We start from the raw sequence: 17,109 nt of genomic DNA on the forward strand, positions 1-17,109 counted from the left end.
CTGCATCTCAGGGTCCCCTCCCTCATATTAAAAACAAGGCTCTAGTCTTTGAGGGTCTGATCTGAAGGGGTGAAAACAGGAATGCTGAAAGGTGCCTTCTATCGAGTCAGACCACTGGGCCCCTTAATCTCCTGCACGGACTGGCAGCAGCTCTCCAGGGTTTTAGGCAAGGGGGTGCTGGGGACTGAACCCAGGACCTTCTACACTCAAAGCAGGGGTGCTGCCACGAAAACGATGGCTCATTCACAAACTTCTCAAGTATTAAGCGGATAAGGGGGAGTCACAGCAAATCAAATTGGCACAAAAAACGCCTAAGGAGATCTGTCCTCTGCTGAGGATCCCAGGGAAATATTCTGGTCCCATCACAGAAGGTGACCTCCGGCCCCCGACATCCTGGGCCTCATCAGCCTTTCCAGGCTCAGCCGAGATGCCGTTGGCGGCTGTGCCGGATAGGAGACCCTCAGAGGTCCAGACCGCCCCCGCCCCCGACAGCCCAGCAATTCTATGGCTTGCATAGATGGTCCAGATCAATTCCATGCAGACACCCTCCAATTAAGGGGGCCGTCATCCTCAGGCATCGTCCTGGGAGCTCTGCAGCACCACCCAGGCGCTTGAGGCCTCACCAGCTGCTCTGCTCCAATTCCCATCACCAGACAGTTAGCATGGCAACAGCCGCTCAGCCCCACTGGACCAGAAAGCCTGCTGGCCAATAACCACTTTCCAGAGAGAGAGTCTGGCTCCCTCCTGGCAGACAGCAAAGCAACAAGGGGAGGGAGCGCTAAGCCATCAACCTGGTCTCTGCTCCCAGAAGGGGAGAAATCACTTGCCTGTGTGTGTGTGTGTGTGTGTGTGTGTGTGTGTCTGTGTAAACTGTTTTATATTTATGTCATTTTATTGTACATTGCTTTGGTATGCCTAATGGGAAGCTATTAATAAACAAAATAAATAATAATAAAAGAGAGGTGCAGTAGTGTTCCCAAAATTCATGCTAGCCAATTTTTGAGGCATGGGTGGGGGCTCCCATCCTCTGAAGTAAAGATATGCTTGACTGTTAGCGCGCGCGCACACACACACACACACACACACACACGAGAGAGAGACAGACAGACAGACAGACAGACACACTCTTGTGGACCCAGAATTCTGACACAGATCAGTGACTCGCACAGGGAGGCAACAGGCACCCTCTGCTGAAGGCACATCATCCTGCTGTGTCATGGAGTGGCCCCCCAGGGCAGTAAAACAGCAGGAGAGGACACTGCCTCTGGGTGAGTTGGAGACCAGCCAGCCAATCAGCAGGAGGCACAAAAATCAGATCAATGGTGCCTGAACGCTACATCACAACAAAACCAGCCAGGCAGAACAGTGAGAGTCAGTAATAGTCTTTATAAGGAGACCCTCCCTTGGCCCTGTGGACTCAGTTTCTCCTTGGGGCAGCCAGTGTAAAGAAAAACAAAAACCACAGGGAATCCATGCAGATCACACACCACGACTGCACCTTGTGCTTCCTAGAAATTAAACTTTGGCACAACAAACAGTGAGGGTCTTTTGATCCTCACAAACTGTCACGAGACCCCCTAGCTTCACACCTAAAGGGATGAAACACACACATACCATCTCTTCTTGCACCCTGTCTTAAGGGTGCTACAGTTCAAAACTGCTGATCTACCTTAAGGACTCTTGAGTACACACACACAACCCATTTCCATGTTCAAAACAAGAGCTGAGGATCAGAGGTCTTCACCTATATAGAAGCGGACACAGAAGGTGCTGTAGGGGGTGTCAGAGCTCAAATAACTGGGGGGGGGGAGAGGAAAGGGGCTGTTAATTAAATCCACAAATTCCACCTCCTAACTAAATCATGCCCCCACTTTATAAAAACCGTTGCATGAGGGGAGGCCCCTCTCCAGACCTCCTGGAATATGAACACCAGGGGTACAGAACAACTTTTTACCACTGCGGTCCTTGAAGGGACCGGGTCAGCCCTTCGGAATTGCAAGCAGATGCTGTGCGGCTGAGCTGCGGCCCTTTCCTTGGAACAATAAAACAAGATTCCGGTCCTCATGGTTCGGAATGAAGGAATGCTGGGCCAATTTAAACAGAAACAGAGGAAGCTGCACCATTGGCTCATCCAGCTCAGGAGCATTCGATGCTAGCCAGCAGTGGCTCTCCATTATTTTGGGCAAAGAAAACCCCCAGCCCTACCCAGAGAGTCTAGCGGCTGAACCTTGAGCGTCCTGAAAAGCAGGCTCCCCTCATCCCACTCTCAAAGCTACAGTCAGGAAAAGGCATTAAGGCAGCCAGTCTTTTTATGCACCTCTAGAAACCTAGAGATTGCATAAACACACATGCAAAAGACTAAGGAACTTTGGGCTAGAAGATTCCAGCAAGGAATCCCACGTCTGGTCTGTTAGTCCTTGGGTGTCCCCTGGAAGCCCTGAGGCAGCATTTTAGACCCGCACGTCCCTCCACTGTCACCTTTGAAAGGACGAAACAAAACAAAAAAATGCCAGTAGCTCCGGTGACGTTTGCACAAAGCGCATCTCACATTCCCTGCATGTCAGCAGCCCAGGAGTGCTGACCCTTTCTCTCCTAAGAGACTACACTTTGGGGAGAACTCGGAAGGGATTGGGAGCGATCTCAGCCCCAGAACCTATTCTTACAAAGTAGTGAGTGTTCTCTAAAAACCCCACAGAGTACACCTTCTGCGCTGCTTTAAGAACCAGTCAGCCCCAAGGTTTATGAGGTTATGAAATGAAGGTAAAAATGAAGGTCTCTTTTTAAAAAGAAGTTAATCAACTTTGAGACTGCCAGAAAACATCCAAACTATCTCCCTAGCCTGAGAAATATGGAGTCTTAACAAGTGTCAGAACCGTCCAGCTACTCTCCTTTGCATGTCGCATCACCCTCTTAGACCGTGAACTCCGCAAGCAGCTAGATCTCAGTATGTACAACTCCGATCCTACATTATGCCATGACCAAAAAAAGGCACCAGCAGGAGATTAGAGTAAGGGAGCTGTAGTAGCTATCTCACATGGTGGGTGGGGGATTCCCACAGCAAGGCTGTGAAGAGAAAAAAAAGGGGGTCTGAAATGAAAGCTTTGGGTGTACCCTGAGAGGCAATTTGACTCCCCACCCGCCAGAGGGGGGAGAGAACTGCAAGTTGATGCAGAGTTCGGAAAAGGAGACAATTATTGAAAACACCGCTCCCCAAAAATTTAACCGTGCAGCCACAAAAGTGATGCCTTTCACTGCAGCAGGAGACAGCAGCATATGAACCAATCATTTCTCCCCTCTCCCCCTCCCAAAATAAGCAGAGAGATGCAAGGAAGAGCAACCCCCAGCCCACCTTTTGACGAAGGAGCTTGCTGCGCACCCGGCCCCACAGCCTGGACCCGGTGTTGGGGGTCCGCTTGCCCTCGGAGGCTTCTTCCTCCGAGCTGTCCAGGGAGCAGTGGTCCAGCTGCTCAGAGGCCAGGTTGAGCGGGCATTCGGGGGTCTGCACCAGCACCTCTGTCATCTTGCTGGCTTTCTCCCCAGTTCAGCGGGGGGGGGGTTGCTTGGGTGCGGGGAGCACCCCTGGAAATCAGCAATGGATGAGGAGATGCCAAAGATTTCTGAGAGGGTCTATTATCCTTTTGGCTAGCAGTTTGAGGCGGGGGGCATCCTGGAGGCCGCTGGTTCCCGTGCAACCTCAGAGACTTTGCAAGAAAGAGCCCCTCATCTCTCCAGCATCCTCTCCGACTTGACTTGAGGGGAACACTCCCTCTCACAGGCTGGAGCAAGGAAAGCCAGTCTCTGTTCCGCCCCCTTCCGAGCAGCTTCTCCACCCCCCCCTTTCCCCCTACTGGGTTAACCCCTCAAGCGCCAGGTTGTTTCCCTCTTCCCTAAGTCATGCACAGACTTTCTCAAGAGGATTAGTCAATGGGTTGCCAGTGGCCCGTAGGTTGGTGCCTTTTAGGGGGTGGGCAGCTCTCGATAAAAGCAGCATCAATATCTCCCTATGCTGGATCATCAGATGGAGGCACTAACCCATCTGTCCCTGTGAGGGGCCAGCCAGATGTCCCCTCCTGAGCACAAGCCACCAAAACAAGACAGTTTCTGACCCCCTTTGCTCAGTTATTTCGTCTAGATTCTTTTATAACAGACAGAAAATCAGTGGAAAACTTGTAGATTTTGCTGCTAATTGGTAGATCTGGGAGCAAAAGAATTCACTGGGTTGAGAATTAAGCTAAGTAAGGGTTGTTGGGTTGCTAACATTCTAAGTTTGTTATGATTGTTTTCTTTCCCTCCTCTATTTTATACTAAAAACAACCCTGTGAGGTAGACCAGGCTGAGAGATATCATTCAATATGCTAAGCAAAGGTGCAAATCTATGGGCTGTATTCACACTTGTCCTGCTCAAGGGAGACCTATTGGAATTAATGAACCTAAGGCAGGCATGTTCATTAATTTCAGTGGGTCTACTCTGAGCAGGACTAGCCTTGGATAAAATCCTGAGTCTCCACAGTTTTCAGTCAAATGGATGTATTAAACCGGCACTTATTTCTGAAGTGGTCTTGTAGCCCAGCTATTACCTGGCGCTCCGAGATTGCGGCGTGCGTTCAAGATTGAGAACGATTCCCTCACAATGCAGGTGTGCATCTCAACACATGCTCTCTGCAAGAACATATGTACAGAACCCGAAGCTAAAGCACTTCCATTTTTTAATGACGTAAAGACTTATACCAGACCATTAGTCCATCTAGGCCAGTATTGTTTACTCTGACTAGCAGCTGCTTTTCAGGGTCTCAAGCACACAGAGTCCTCCCCAGACTTCCCCAACCTGGTGCCCTCTTGGACTACGAGTCTCGTTGGCCCCAGCCAGCAATCAGCTTTTTAAAGTCTTGTCAGCAAGCCCTGCAGTGAAGTACAGTGGTACCTCGGGTTAAGAACTTAATTCATTCTGGAGGTCCGTTCTTAACCCGTAACTGTTCTTAACCTGAGGTACCACTTTAACTAATGGGGTCTCCTGCTGCTGCTGCTCGATTTCTGTTCTCATCCTGAAGCAAAGTTCTTAACCCAAGGTACTATTCCTGCTGGTGAAGGAAGGCCTGCCTTCCAGTGTCAAGAACTGGCTGTGGTGACGCATGAGCAAGCAACAGGCCCCAGCTCTCTGTCCATGCTCAGAGGCACTTGCACCATGCCACATAACCCAGGCATGGAAAACAGGTGCCGGTGGTACATCACGGCTCACGTTAGGTCTTTCCTAATGCTCAAAGATGGTAAGGTTTGCATTTTTGGATCACACCCAAGGATGAAACACCTCCCCCCCCCCCCGAACAAAATCTGTGGTCTTTAACACATCCTGATTCCCCTGCTTGATGTGGTCAAGAACACCAGGTTTTCACTGATGTCTCCATCTGTCTCTCCTTCCATCCCTCTCCCTTGGAGTAGAAGCAAGAGTTAAACAGCAAGCTCAGTTTGGAATGTTCCTTTGCAAATGAGAAGCCAATGTGGTTGTGATGGGGGGGGGGGAGAGCAGCAGAGGCCTCCCCCATAAGCTGGCCTCATTCTCTGCCCCCATTCCCAGCTGGAAGGCACCTGTCAGCAATCAGAGGCATCCTGAAGAGGGTCCTCCAAGGCCACAAAAACCTTAAAACTCCAAAGCTGGGTGGTGCTGGGGGGGGGGACGGACACATCTGTGCCTCCTGCCCAAAATGCTGCAAGACTCCTAGCACAGCCAACAGGTATGGGGTGGTGGCAATCTGGAATCATTGGCTCATCCGTTCAAAACAACCCAACCGATTATCAAGGTCATCAGTCTTGTTGGATTAATTAAACTCAATAGTTTTAATTGGATTTTGAACAAATGTGGCATTAATCGTTACTGCTTTGAATTTTATTGTATTGTTATCTTCCTTAGTGGGTTGTGCAGATGGCTATTCTGAATGCTTTCTATAGGGTAGGGGGCACTGGGGAAGAGTATATGGAACCAGCAGGGAGGGGGGCAGGGCCCCCCCAAAAAGTCTGGGAACCACTGACGTAGATATAACGAGGCAAAATAAGCAGAGTTTCTAAAACAAAAAGGAGAAGGCTGCTTCACAAATTCCCCAGCTAGAATTAAGAACAAAACGTTCTGTCCTCACAGTGGCTAACCAGATGCCTCAGCAAAAAGCCCGCATGCTGGGCCTTAACAGGTTTGACAGCTTGAAGCAGCTAGTCGATATGGGAGATGCACTCTGCTTGTGGCACAGAGGCACTCTGCTTTTTTTTATTTAAGAGAGAAATATGCAATCTAAGCCTAACAGCTGCACACACACCTCAAAGGAGCTTGTCAATGTAGCTAATGTGGTCAGAGTGTCAAACTAGGAGCTGGGAGACCTGGGTTCGACCATGAAGCTTACTGGGTGTGACCTGGGGCCAGCCAGTGCCTCTCAGCCTCACCCATCTCACAGGGTTGTTGTGGGGATTAACTCAAGTGTCTCTCAGCAGTTAGACTTTGACTTTCCATTTTAAAAACAAGGAAGTCTCTAGCCTTCCTAGAAAGTAAGTTACGGTGCAAGATGTGCAGGGACCTTCTAAGCAGTTTCTGTGGAATGAGAATGTGATGTGCACACCTTTTTTTGTTTTCCCTGGTGCTGAGGAATGCTCCCTGTTGCTTACTCGACAGCAACAGCACCTGCATTTGTGTGCTTGTGCAAAATCAATATTGTGCAATCTCTACAATCAGGACCAGCAGGACACAGCTGACTCCCCATGGTCAGTATAAGGTTGTTGGGGTGGGTCTCTAATTTTGCATTATGCCCCACCCCCTCCTGCTGCCATTTTGTGACTGGCGCCTACAGCACTCAAAATCTGAAACATGCCCTCTGGTCCCGAAAAGGTTGGCGAGTCCCATACTATACTGTGTTCGGCAAAAGGAACAGCTGAGACCTTATCCTTGCAGTCCAGGGTTGTTACTCTCCTAGTCACTCCCTTTCCATGAACTAATTACGGTTTGTGCTGGACCGTAGCTAACAAGGCAAAAACTATTATTACTGCAAGTGGCTCGAAATGCTGATTGACGCTGCTCCGCTTCAGAGACTTGCTGATTTGTGGCTGCTGTTTAATTCCATCTGCTGACGAACTGCCCAGAGCACTGTTTGATTGAGGGAGGCTGATACGTAAATAACATGCAATTGATCCATAAGGAGGCAGAGAGCACAGCCGCTATCAGGAAAAGGCCTTTTTTTAAGGAGATACTCCCTGGGCATCTCCAGAGATCCTCTGCATTGTGCATTCATAATGGTTCTCAGGGTGGTGATAGACCACAAGAGCCCTCGCCCCTCCTGAGGTTTCCCCCAACTGGTATTCAGAACCATAGCTAGTGGCATAGATAAGCCTCTCCTCCTCCCTGAATTTGTCTAATCCACTTTTAAAGCCATCCAGGTTGGTGGGCATCCCTGCCTCATGTGGGAGGGAGTTCCGTAGTTTAACTGTGGGCTGCGTGAATAAGTCCTTCCTTTCATCTCTCCTGAATCTTCCAGCATTCATGGAAGTCCACAAGTTCCAAGGTTGTGAGAGAGGAGGAAAAGCTTTTCTCTATACACTTTCTCCATGCCGTGCCTCAATTTATAAACTTCTGTCTTCTACTCATGGAAGACAACACTGGCCACGATGCCTCTCTTGGGAGGCATTAATGCCTCTGAATACCAGGCGGTGGGAATCGCAAGTAGGGTGCGCACTGTTGATGTGCTCAGGTGAAAACAGGGGGCTGGAGGAGATGGGCAATGGCCTGATTCAGCAGGCTCTATGTAGGCTCAGCGCCACCATCGCAGCTGCCGCCACTGCAGCCACAACTAGGAAACCAGGGGTTGGTCCAGCTGCCTCTAGCCATATTCTTCCAAAACACAGAAGGTCAGTCTTAGGCCATGTGCAACCATTGCAAGCCCCATGAACCTCACAAGACCACCTTCCTAGGGCTCTGTGCACCACGGCGAGACAGAGCGAGTTGCCTGCCACTGACCCCGGGGGTCTTCTCCCCCCAAGCCAGGCCTCCCACCTAATTGAAGCCAGAAACAGGTCTCCTGGCTTGACAAAAGGGCCCTTGTCTGCACAGCTCTCCTGGCTGGACAGGGGGGCTCAGAGGCACTGGGGGGGGTAGGCATGGAACTTGGAGGGGGGGGGAGAAAGAGGCTGCAAAACAACACAGATCTGCGATGGACTGAGGACACGGGGGTCTGTGCAGGATTCTGCCCATAGGTTTAGTCTAAACTGTTTTGTCTCTCCCGGGTCGAGGGAAAAGACTTTGGGGTCTGGTTGAAAAGAGGAGCCACCTTCAGCAGCCAGGGAAAGGTGGATTAGTCTGGCACCCTAGAAAGTCACTGCCTGTCCATGCGGATATTTCCAGCCCTACCTGGAGATTTTGAGGATTGAAGCAGGGACCTTCTGCATGCGAAGGAGGGGCTCTACCACAGAGCCAAAGCTCACCCTCTAACAACGAAACAAGATTCCAGTCCTCATTGTTCTGAGTTAAGCCCCACTTGGGGCAAAAAGGTTCCTGAGTTGCAGGGAGTTGGACTGGATGACCCCCATGGTCCCTTCCAACTCTACAGCTCTATGATTCTAAGGGCTCGTTTCAGCAGGAAGCCAGGAAGCTGCCTTATGCTGGCCCCATTCATTGGTCCACCTAGCAGCTCTCCAGGCAAGAAATCTCTCCCAGCCCTAGCCAGAGATGCTGATGGGGCTGACCTTCTGCATGGGCTCCACCACAGGCCTCTTGGCCCTCCTTGCCTTGCCCACATCTCCTACCCCCGTCCCTGCAGCACAGCACACACACCTCTGGGCACTGCCTATCGCAGGCAGCCTGGCCGAGCTGTGGCCACTGGGGAGGTCCTTGGTTCCCAGGATTCCCCTGCCCGCCCCCAAGGTTCACACGGCTGGAATCTCCACACCCCCAGCGGCCGTGACTCATGCTCCTTGAGGCAAGCCTCCTTTGCGATGACACGGCCACGCTGTTTCCATCCACTGCCTCCCCTCCAGACGCAGAAGCTGCTCCAGGCTAGGAGGCCTCCAGCATTTGCCTAAGAACATCCAAAGAGAGCTGGCCGCAGCTGGATCAGGCCCCCAAGGAGAAGCAGGACCTGAACACAACAGAAGCAACTTTCTCCCTGCATGCAATTCCCAACAAAGGCAAAGATTAGGCAATTTCGTGGAGGACACGACCATCAGTGGCTACTAGGCCCAAGTGGCTACGTTCTGCGTCCACCGTCAGAGGCTCTGAATAACACCACTTGCTGTGAACCACAAGCGGGGAGAGTGCCATTACTTATTCATTATTACGTTGTTATTATCCTCCGAGAACCTCAAAGTAGCAGCATAGTTCTTTTCCCTGCCCACCTCTCCATGTTATCTTCACTACAACCCTGCGGGGGGGGGGGTGCCTGACTCAGTTTAGTCTGTTTGCACATGTGACATTGAGGATAATGATTGAAAACCAGCCCTGAAACTTCATACACAAACAGCCTCCTCTCTCTACACCCCCCAGCCTCTCCTGTGTCAAGAACAGAACTGCCTTCCTTTCAACGCCCCCCCCCCCAACTAACAGGGACACACAGACATGCTCCTTTTCATTCAGCCCAACTGGGTCTCTGTTCAGGGCACAAATAGCTTAGAAGAACCTGACAGAAGCCAATGGGAAGGGGGGCTTGAGAAAGAAACACTCCCCACAGCCCACAGCCACTAATACAAGACGCTTTCCCTTCAATATGACACCAATAGATCTTTTATTACTCTGTGTCTGGTGAGCATCCTATTCAGGCAGGTGCTAATATTTCTCCCTCCACTCTCATTATCCGTCTCTCCCAATTGGAGAGGAACTCAACAGTTGTCTTAGCAACTGTTGCTAGAGCAACCGTGGGATAAAGATGATATGGGGCAGTGTGTGTGTGTGTGTGTGTGTGTGTGTTTATTGGGGGAGGAAAGGGGCTGGGAAAGCAGGCAGAAGGCAGTCCTGGGAGCAGGGCAGGCTTGCTCCAATTGTTTAGATGTATCTGCTTCAACTGATTTATAGGGAGGGAGAATTTCTGCTGTTGCCCTTTCTCCAGTCAGGGCAGCGCAGCAGAGGGAAAAGATGCCACTTTCTTCCCAATGGTTTCTGGCCCAGACCCAAGGGGCTGCTCAGTTAAGAAGTGCCTGAGGGATCAAGCCAGTGGCCCGTCCAGTCCAGAATCCTGTTCTCACAGGGGCCAAGCAGGGGCCCAAATGGAAGACCACAAGCTGGTAGCTTTTGATATTCCCCTCCTCCTCCTCTATGAATTTGTCTAATCCTCTTTTATTGCCACCTGAGTTAGTGACCATCACTGCCTCCTGTGAGAGAGAGTTTAACTATGTGCTTGCATGAATAAAGCCTTTATTTTATCTGTCCTGAGTAGTCTCATGCAGCCCTGCTTGGGAGGGGATGGGACTTGCAGGTCTCAAACAGCAGACTCCCTCCACATGCTGCTTGGACTGAAAAAAAACAGTTGGGAGATTTGAGACATATGCAAATAAGGACTTTGTCATGCAGCCAGAAGTTATACTGTGGAACTCACTGCTGAAAGAGGCAGGGATGGCTTTGAAAGAGGATTGGATAATTCAAAGAGAAGGGATGCTGGAATAGGTGGGCCCCCTTTGGCCCGATCCAGCAGACAGGTACTTATTAAATTCTTATGAGTTTTAATCTGATTTTAGTCTATTTCTATTTTAACTTGTTGAAAGTCTGAAATTATTGTTGAGAATTTTCTAATGGATAATTTTATTGTTTTATCTTTTTTGTAAACCACTTGAGGGTTTTGTTTCTTTTTACCATCAACTGGTTATAAATTTTATGAAACAAACAAACAAATAAATAAAATTGTGTTTGCAAGATATGGCACCAGGGTCCCAGCATTCAAATGTAGATGAAGAAAACTCACACTGAAGCTTTGCACTTCTTTGGATCCAGGTTTCCTCCACACCCCTCCCCAAAACTCCCCAAAACTATCCTGTGGCAATTTAAGTTTCTATTGCACCTCAGAAAAATAAACCAAAACCCAAAAGCAGACAACACATTGCTATGAGAACACTCAGACACCCAGCAAAACAGTCGGTCTGCTCACAGACTCTGATGGTGCCTCAGCCTGTGCCAGTTTTTAAAAATAGTGGCAACTCTACATGATTCTGGAATCATCACCGAAGAACAAATCATCTCCCTTTTTGAAGGATGGGCCATTTGAAACACATCCTTGAAAAGCCAGCAGGGTATTTCTCTCCCTGGGTCAGAGGTAAAAGGTAAAGGGACCCCTGACCATTAGGTCCAGTCGCAGATGACTCGGGGGTTGCGGCGCTCATCTCGCTTTATTGGCTGAGGTAGCCAGCGTACAGCTTCCGGGTCATGTGGCCAGCATGACTAAGCCACTTCTGGCGGACCAGAGCAGCGCACGGTAACACTGTTTACCTTCCCGCCAGAGTGGTACCTATTTATCTACTTGCGCTGGCGTGCTTTCGAACTGCTAGGTGGGCAGGAGCTGGGACCGAGCAACAGGAGCTCACCCCGTCGCGGGGATTCGAACCACCGACCTTCTGATCGGCAAGTCCTAGGCTCTGTGGTTTAACCCACAGCGCCACCCGTGTCCCTCCCTGGGTCAGAGGACAGCCAAGTAAATAGAGAACTAGGTCAATTGTACAACAGCAGAGATGTGAGTCACTTGGAAACTTAGTCTCCCTAAAAACTGCAGGTGGTGTCCGCCAAAATATGGAAAGAGTGAGTTACCTTTGCAGATGAAACTCACTGAAACTGAACAGAGAGCCCACAAGGTAAGTTGTATCAGGAAAGCCCTTTGCCAGCTTGGGGCCTCCAGATCTTTTGGAGTCTAGCTGCCATCAGCCGCAGTTGGCACGGCCGTGTTTTTGACTACAATTCCCACCAGCTCCACCCATGTTTTGGAATCCATCTCCCATCAGCCCCAGCTAGTCCTGCACATCTATAAGGCATCTGTTCAGCAAAGGCTCTACTAGGGAGAGACCATCACACAGGCCTAGGAGAAGGGAACTCTCCCTGCATAAATGTGCCACAGGTTTTTTTATCTGATGCAAAGCCACCCTGAAGGGCATTAAGACTCCAAAGAACCACATTTCTGGAACTAGACGTATTCCACTTTGATGCCAAGATTTGACCCTCTGCAAGCCAAGTACAATTTGCGCCCCTTGTCGGAGACCAGATACGCTCCAGAACGTGCTTGCGAACATACAGATGGGCTGGAGACAAGAAGCAGGAAGCCAGACAAAGCCGCAGCATGCCAGAGAGGAAAGAGGAAAAAGCAAGCCCACCCACGGAGAGCCTGGCAGAGTGGCACAAAGGAAGTGGTGCCGCCTGCAGCTTGGCACCCGGCGAGATGGGTTGAACTGCATCGCTTTGGCATCCTAGCAAGCAGAGGAGCAAAGGGCCTTTTGATCAATGCCCCCAAACAAGGCATGTGATCCCTGGAGCAAGAATTGCCAATAATAGCCTGAAGGGCACTCACTTTTTAAAAGGAAGGCAAGGTAGTAGTAGTAGTCGTAGTAAAGGTAAAGGGACCCCTGACCATTAGGTCCAGTCGCGAACGACTCTGGGGTTGTGGCGCTCATCTCGCTTTACTGTCAGGGGAGCCAGTGTACAGCTTCCGGGTCATGTGGCCAGCATAATTAAGCCGCTTCTGGCGAACCAGAGCAGCGCATGGAAACGCCGTTTACCTTCCTGCCGGAACGGTACCTATTTATCTACTTGCACTGTCGTGCTTTCGAACTGCTAGGTTGGCAGGAGCAGGGACCGAGCAACGGAAGCTCACCCCATCACAAGAATTTGAACCGCCGACCTTCTGATTGGCAAGCCCTAGGCTCAGTGATTTAACCCGCAGCGCCACCCACTGTGTAGTAGTGTAGTAGTAGTAATATATTATTTATACCCCTCCCATCTGGCTGGGTTTCCCCAGCCACTCTGGGCGGCTCCCAACAGAATATTAAAAACATGATAAAAGATCAAACATTAAAAATGTCCCTAAGCAGGGCTACTTTCAGATGTCTTCTAAAAGTCAGATAGTTGTTTATTTCCTTGACATCTGATGGGAGGGCGTTCCACAGGGCGGGCGCCACTACCGAGAAGGCCCTCTGCCTCATTGAAAAGCAACAACCAAGAAGACCTTGTGGCTTGGAAACAAAACACTGCCTCACACCAAGGAACACCCCACATGTTTTCTCACATACCTTCTCCGAGATAACTATCACCGCCTTGGCAATATGAACCAGAGACTGTCTCATTAGGAGGCAGAAGTCTCACCCATTTTGCAAAAAAACCCCACCCCACTTTTGTGATTCTTCCATCACTTCATACTACACGCTAGGGGTGGTGTCGCTGAGCTTCAGGGGCAGGACAACATGAATGCATCTCTTCTTGAGGTGCTAGCTTTCTGCATACGGGTGGTTGCAACGTGGAGGGTGGTACGGTGGTATTAGATGCCATCTCTCCAAAATTCCACAATGCCCGTTCCCCTTCCCACTCTCATGCCCGCGTGGCCCTACCTGGACCTGCCCCTTGCCCATGATCTTGTCCACGATCTCATTGTTGTCCTTGTTCATCTTGCTCTTGTCGTAGCACTTCTCGTAGCAGAGGATCCGCAGCGACTGTGAGCCCTCCAGCTCAATCTCAAACTCCTGCAGAAGTGGGGCAGAGCAAAGAGGGGAGTGAGTGGGGACACTGGGAAGGGTGGGGAGATGGGCGTGTTTGCTGTGTCGCTCAGGGAAGGACCGTAGCTCAGCAAGAGCCTCTGCTTTACACGCAGAAGGTCTCAGGTTTCAGTTTCCGACAGCACCTCCAGGTAGGACTGAGAACGTCCCTTCCCTGAAACATTGGAGAGCTATTGCCAGTCATAATAACAATAACAATAATAGTAATAATAATTTATTTCTTATGCCCTGCCCATCTGACTGGGTTGCCTCAGCCACTCTGGGTGGCTTCCAAGAAAATACAAACATTAAAAGCTTCCTAAAACAGGGCTGCCTTTAGATGTCTACGAAAATTCATATGATTGTTTCTCTCTTTGACATCTGGTGGGAGGGTGACACTACCGAGAAGGCCCTCTGCCTGGTTCCCTGTAACTTCACTTCTCGCAGTGAGGAAACTGCCAGAAGGCCCTTGGAGTTGGACCTCAGTGACCGGGCTGGACAATGGGGTGGAGACGCTCCTTCAGGTATACAGTTAGGGTGGACAGTATTGGCAGTCAATGGTCTTTGCATACAGAAGGACCCAGGTTCAATCTCTAGCACTTTCAGGCAGGGCTGGGAATGTCCCTCCTGATCTGAAATCCAAGAGAGCTGCTGCCAATCAGTGTGGACAACACTGAGCCAGATGGTCTGACTGAGCGGAACGTAGGCTTGCCATGCGTCTGAAAAATTCCAGACATGTACAGAAATTGGACGCCTAAAATGGCGTCCAGGGGATTTTTTTTGAATTTTAAGAGATGTCAGGAATTTCTGGGACATATGGCAACCTGGGGTTTTCCTCCCTGTTTTTTCCCCCATTTTTTTCGGGGTGTTTTAAAAAAAAATTCCGGGGGAGGCTGTGCCCCGCCAGCAGTGGAAGTGACAAGAGGTCACTTTCCTTGGTTGGTGGAGGAGAGGGAGGAGGTGGGGGAGGGAGGGAGGCCATGCCGCCAATGTGAGCCTGGCCATTTTCAGGTTGGAGGGGGGTTCACCAGGTTTTATAACAATATTATTATTATTATTATTATTGTTATTATTATTATTCCTGTCAGAGCTGGGCACAGTGATCATCTAGCCGGTGCCTTTGAGGGTCTCCCTCCCGCAACGGAGTGAGCGCAGCCGGGTGGAGGGCAGGGGGCTGGAGCTGCATGCGCAGCAGAATAGGGCTCTTGAGGCTCGAGGGGCTAGTGGTGGGAGGCACATTCTTACTCCTCTACCTCCTTAAGCATCAAGGAGCATTAAATTTAAAAAATAAAATAAAAACCAAGGCAGTTAAAAGGAACACTTCTCATCTGTGTGTAGCTCAACAACTTTGGTTAAAAAGGTAGCTTCCAATGTTACGATTTAAATCAGCCCTTAATCTGTAAGCATGAGGACTAGAATCTTGCTTTATTTTTAGGGGAAGAGCTGTTGCTCAGTGGCAGAGCTTTGGCTTTGCATGAAGAAAGTCCCAGGTCCAGTGCACAACAGCGTCTTCAGGTAGGGCTGGTACAAGACTCCTGGAGAGCTGCTGCCGGTCAGTTTGGACAACACTGAACTTGATGGGCCAGTGGATAGAGCAGCTTCTTGTGTTCTTAATTCAGAACTGTGAGGACTAGGCTTGCTCACCTCATTCCACTGGGGCTCGGTCGTGTCCCGGAACACTCGTGTCTTGGCTTTGCTGACAAAATAGCCAAAAGAGTCGACTTCCAGCGTGCAGTAGAGGTCTGGGAATAGGGAGAAGAGACATGTGAGGTTACAGCGTTGTAATCTAACACAGTTCTATGGAGGGCGGACTCGTTGTTAGTCCTAGATGAATCAAATAATTGTAGAGATGGAAGGAACGACGAGGGTCATCTAGTCCAACCCTCTTTTGCCCCACATGTGGATCAGACCCACGACCCTGAGATTTACTGTCTCATGCTCTACAGACGAAGACGCTGTTGTGACAAACCCAGCCGTGCTTTTGTCTAAAAGTCTTGCACAGCCTTTTCGTTCCAGAATTATCATGTTTTCTCATACGCAACTGTAGTAAGTTAATGGACTGATGGAGCAAGACATGCACGATTAAAAACAGACATATATTTCTTGAAGTGGGCAATTGGCCGGCTCTGAAGCACCACTTTTCCAGCTTCTTCAGATGCAAAATATCTATTTCGCAAACAAACACCACCCCCAGATTTGCACCAGAAGCCAAGAGCAGCCTGAGAGATGGTGTTTGCTGATTTGTTAGACTGCCTACTTTGCCGCTTCATCTGAGGGTGAAACGGAGCCTGGGAAGATCTCAAACAGAAAGCCAAAAAATAAAAATCAGGTCAATAAGGGAGGGGGCTGAAGAGCAAAGCAGGAGGGGGAGGGAAGCCCCCGGCTCCTTGACAGGTGGTGGCTCAGTGGACCCTGCAGAAAAGGCCAGGCAGCAAGAAGAAGCAGTTGCAATCTCTGGCCCCTTCCTATGCCAGGCCACTGCTGGCTCAAATCACAGAACGGGGCAGGGGAGAAACCAAAAATGCAGACATCCCCCCCACCCCCACAAAAAACCCCCAGAGGCAGCACTCACTAGCAGATTGTTTGAAGCCCGTGGCAGAGTGGACGATAACATGTAAGAAGCCGTACATCCCAGGAGATTCGTCATCTGCGGAGAAACAAAGAACCACCCAAAGAGAAAGCTATTAGATTTGTTTGTTTGTTTTTCCGGTTGCAATCATTATTATTATTTGAACAAGCTTTGAGTGGAACTGCTTGGGCTGCTAAGTTGAAGCAATTAATTAAAGGGCCCAGGAAATGACTAACTAATGGAAGAAGACTCAGAAGGGTTGTCTAGTTCACACCAAGTAAGATCGACGCTGCTAAAAGGCAGCTTTGGTAGGGCTGCAACGTTTAATCTGGGCACCTGTTGTGATTCTTTTAACCTTCATCTGATCTGTGAGGACCAAAGCCTCCAGCCTTAGCACACTTTTCACACACACAGCTGCAGAACAGGCCATCCAGGGCATTGTCACAAATTGTCACCTGTACAACTTCCCCAAATTTCAGCCCTTTACCATTTATTGCTTTCCCCTTCTGGAAACACAAAACCACCCGAGGCATAAGATGACCTCCAAATGCGTAGAATTTTGCCACTCAGGTATGTATACTAACTCAGCCAATGTTAGTGGGCTGGGGGAGTAAAATACTCCCTCATTTTCCCCTAAAGAAACGGTCAGAAAAAGGTCACGAAAGCGTGTGGGTTGTCAATAGGTTGGCACAAATTTGATTTCTCTTAACCAAAGATGATTTTCTTGGGTTTCTTAATGGGGTCAGAAAAAACACTCCACAAAATTCCTAATGTTAATTCTCAGCAGTAACAAAAGAATTTCTAGACAGTTTACCATATTTTCATAACCTTTTCCCTTTAAAATTTTTGTTGCTTGTAAA

At 49.6% G+C, this 17,109-nt stretch overlaps 1 protein-coding gene across 5 annotated transcripts in view; it reads right to left on the minus strand.

Annotated features, from left to right (window-relative positions):
* Positions 1-17,109, minus strand: part of ABR (ABR activator of RhoGEF and GTPase) — a 118,604-nt gene that overhangs the window by 16,330 nt on the left and 85,165 nt on the right. For 4 of the 5 annotated variants that reach the window (XM_081844081.1, XM_081844082.1, XM_081844083.1 and 1 more), the window contains 3 exons: positions 16,253-16,327; positions 15,325-15,422; positions 13,537-13,668 (listed from right to left, as the gene is read on the minus strand). In XM_081844081.1, the coding sequence (XP_081700207.1) occupies positions 13,537-13,668; positions 15,325-15,422; positions 16,253-16,327 (305 nt within the window). Of the gene's footprint in view, positions 1-3,349; positions 3,767-13,536; positions 13,669-15,324; positions 15,423-16,252; positions 16,328-17,109 lie in introns of those variants that run through there. The other variant, XM_081844085.1, reaches the window with a different exon arrangement.

Source organism: Podarcis erhardii (genome assembly GCF_964252035.2).
Source record: "Podarcis erhardii genome assembly, chromosome: 16".
Taxonomy (NCBI): Eukaryota; Metazoa; Chordata; class Lepidosauria; order Squamata; family Lacertidae; genus Podarcis; species Podarcis erhardii.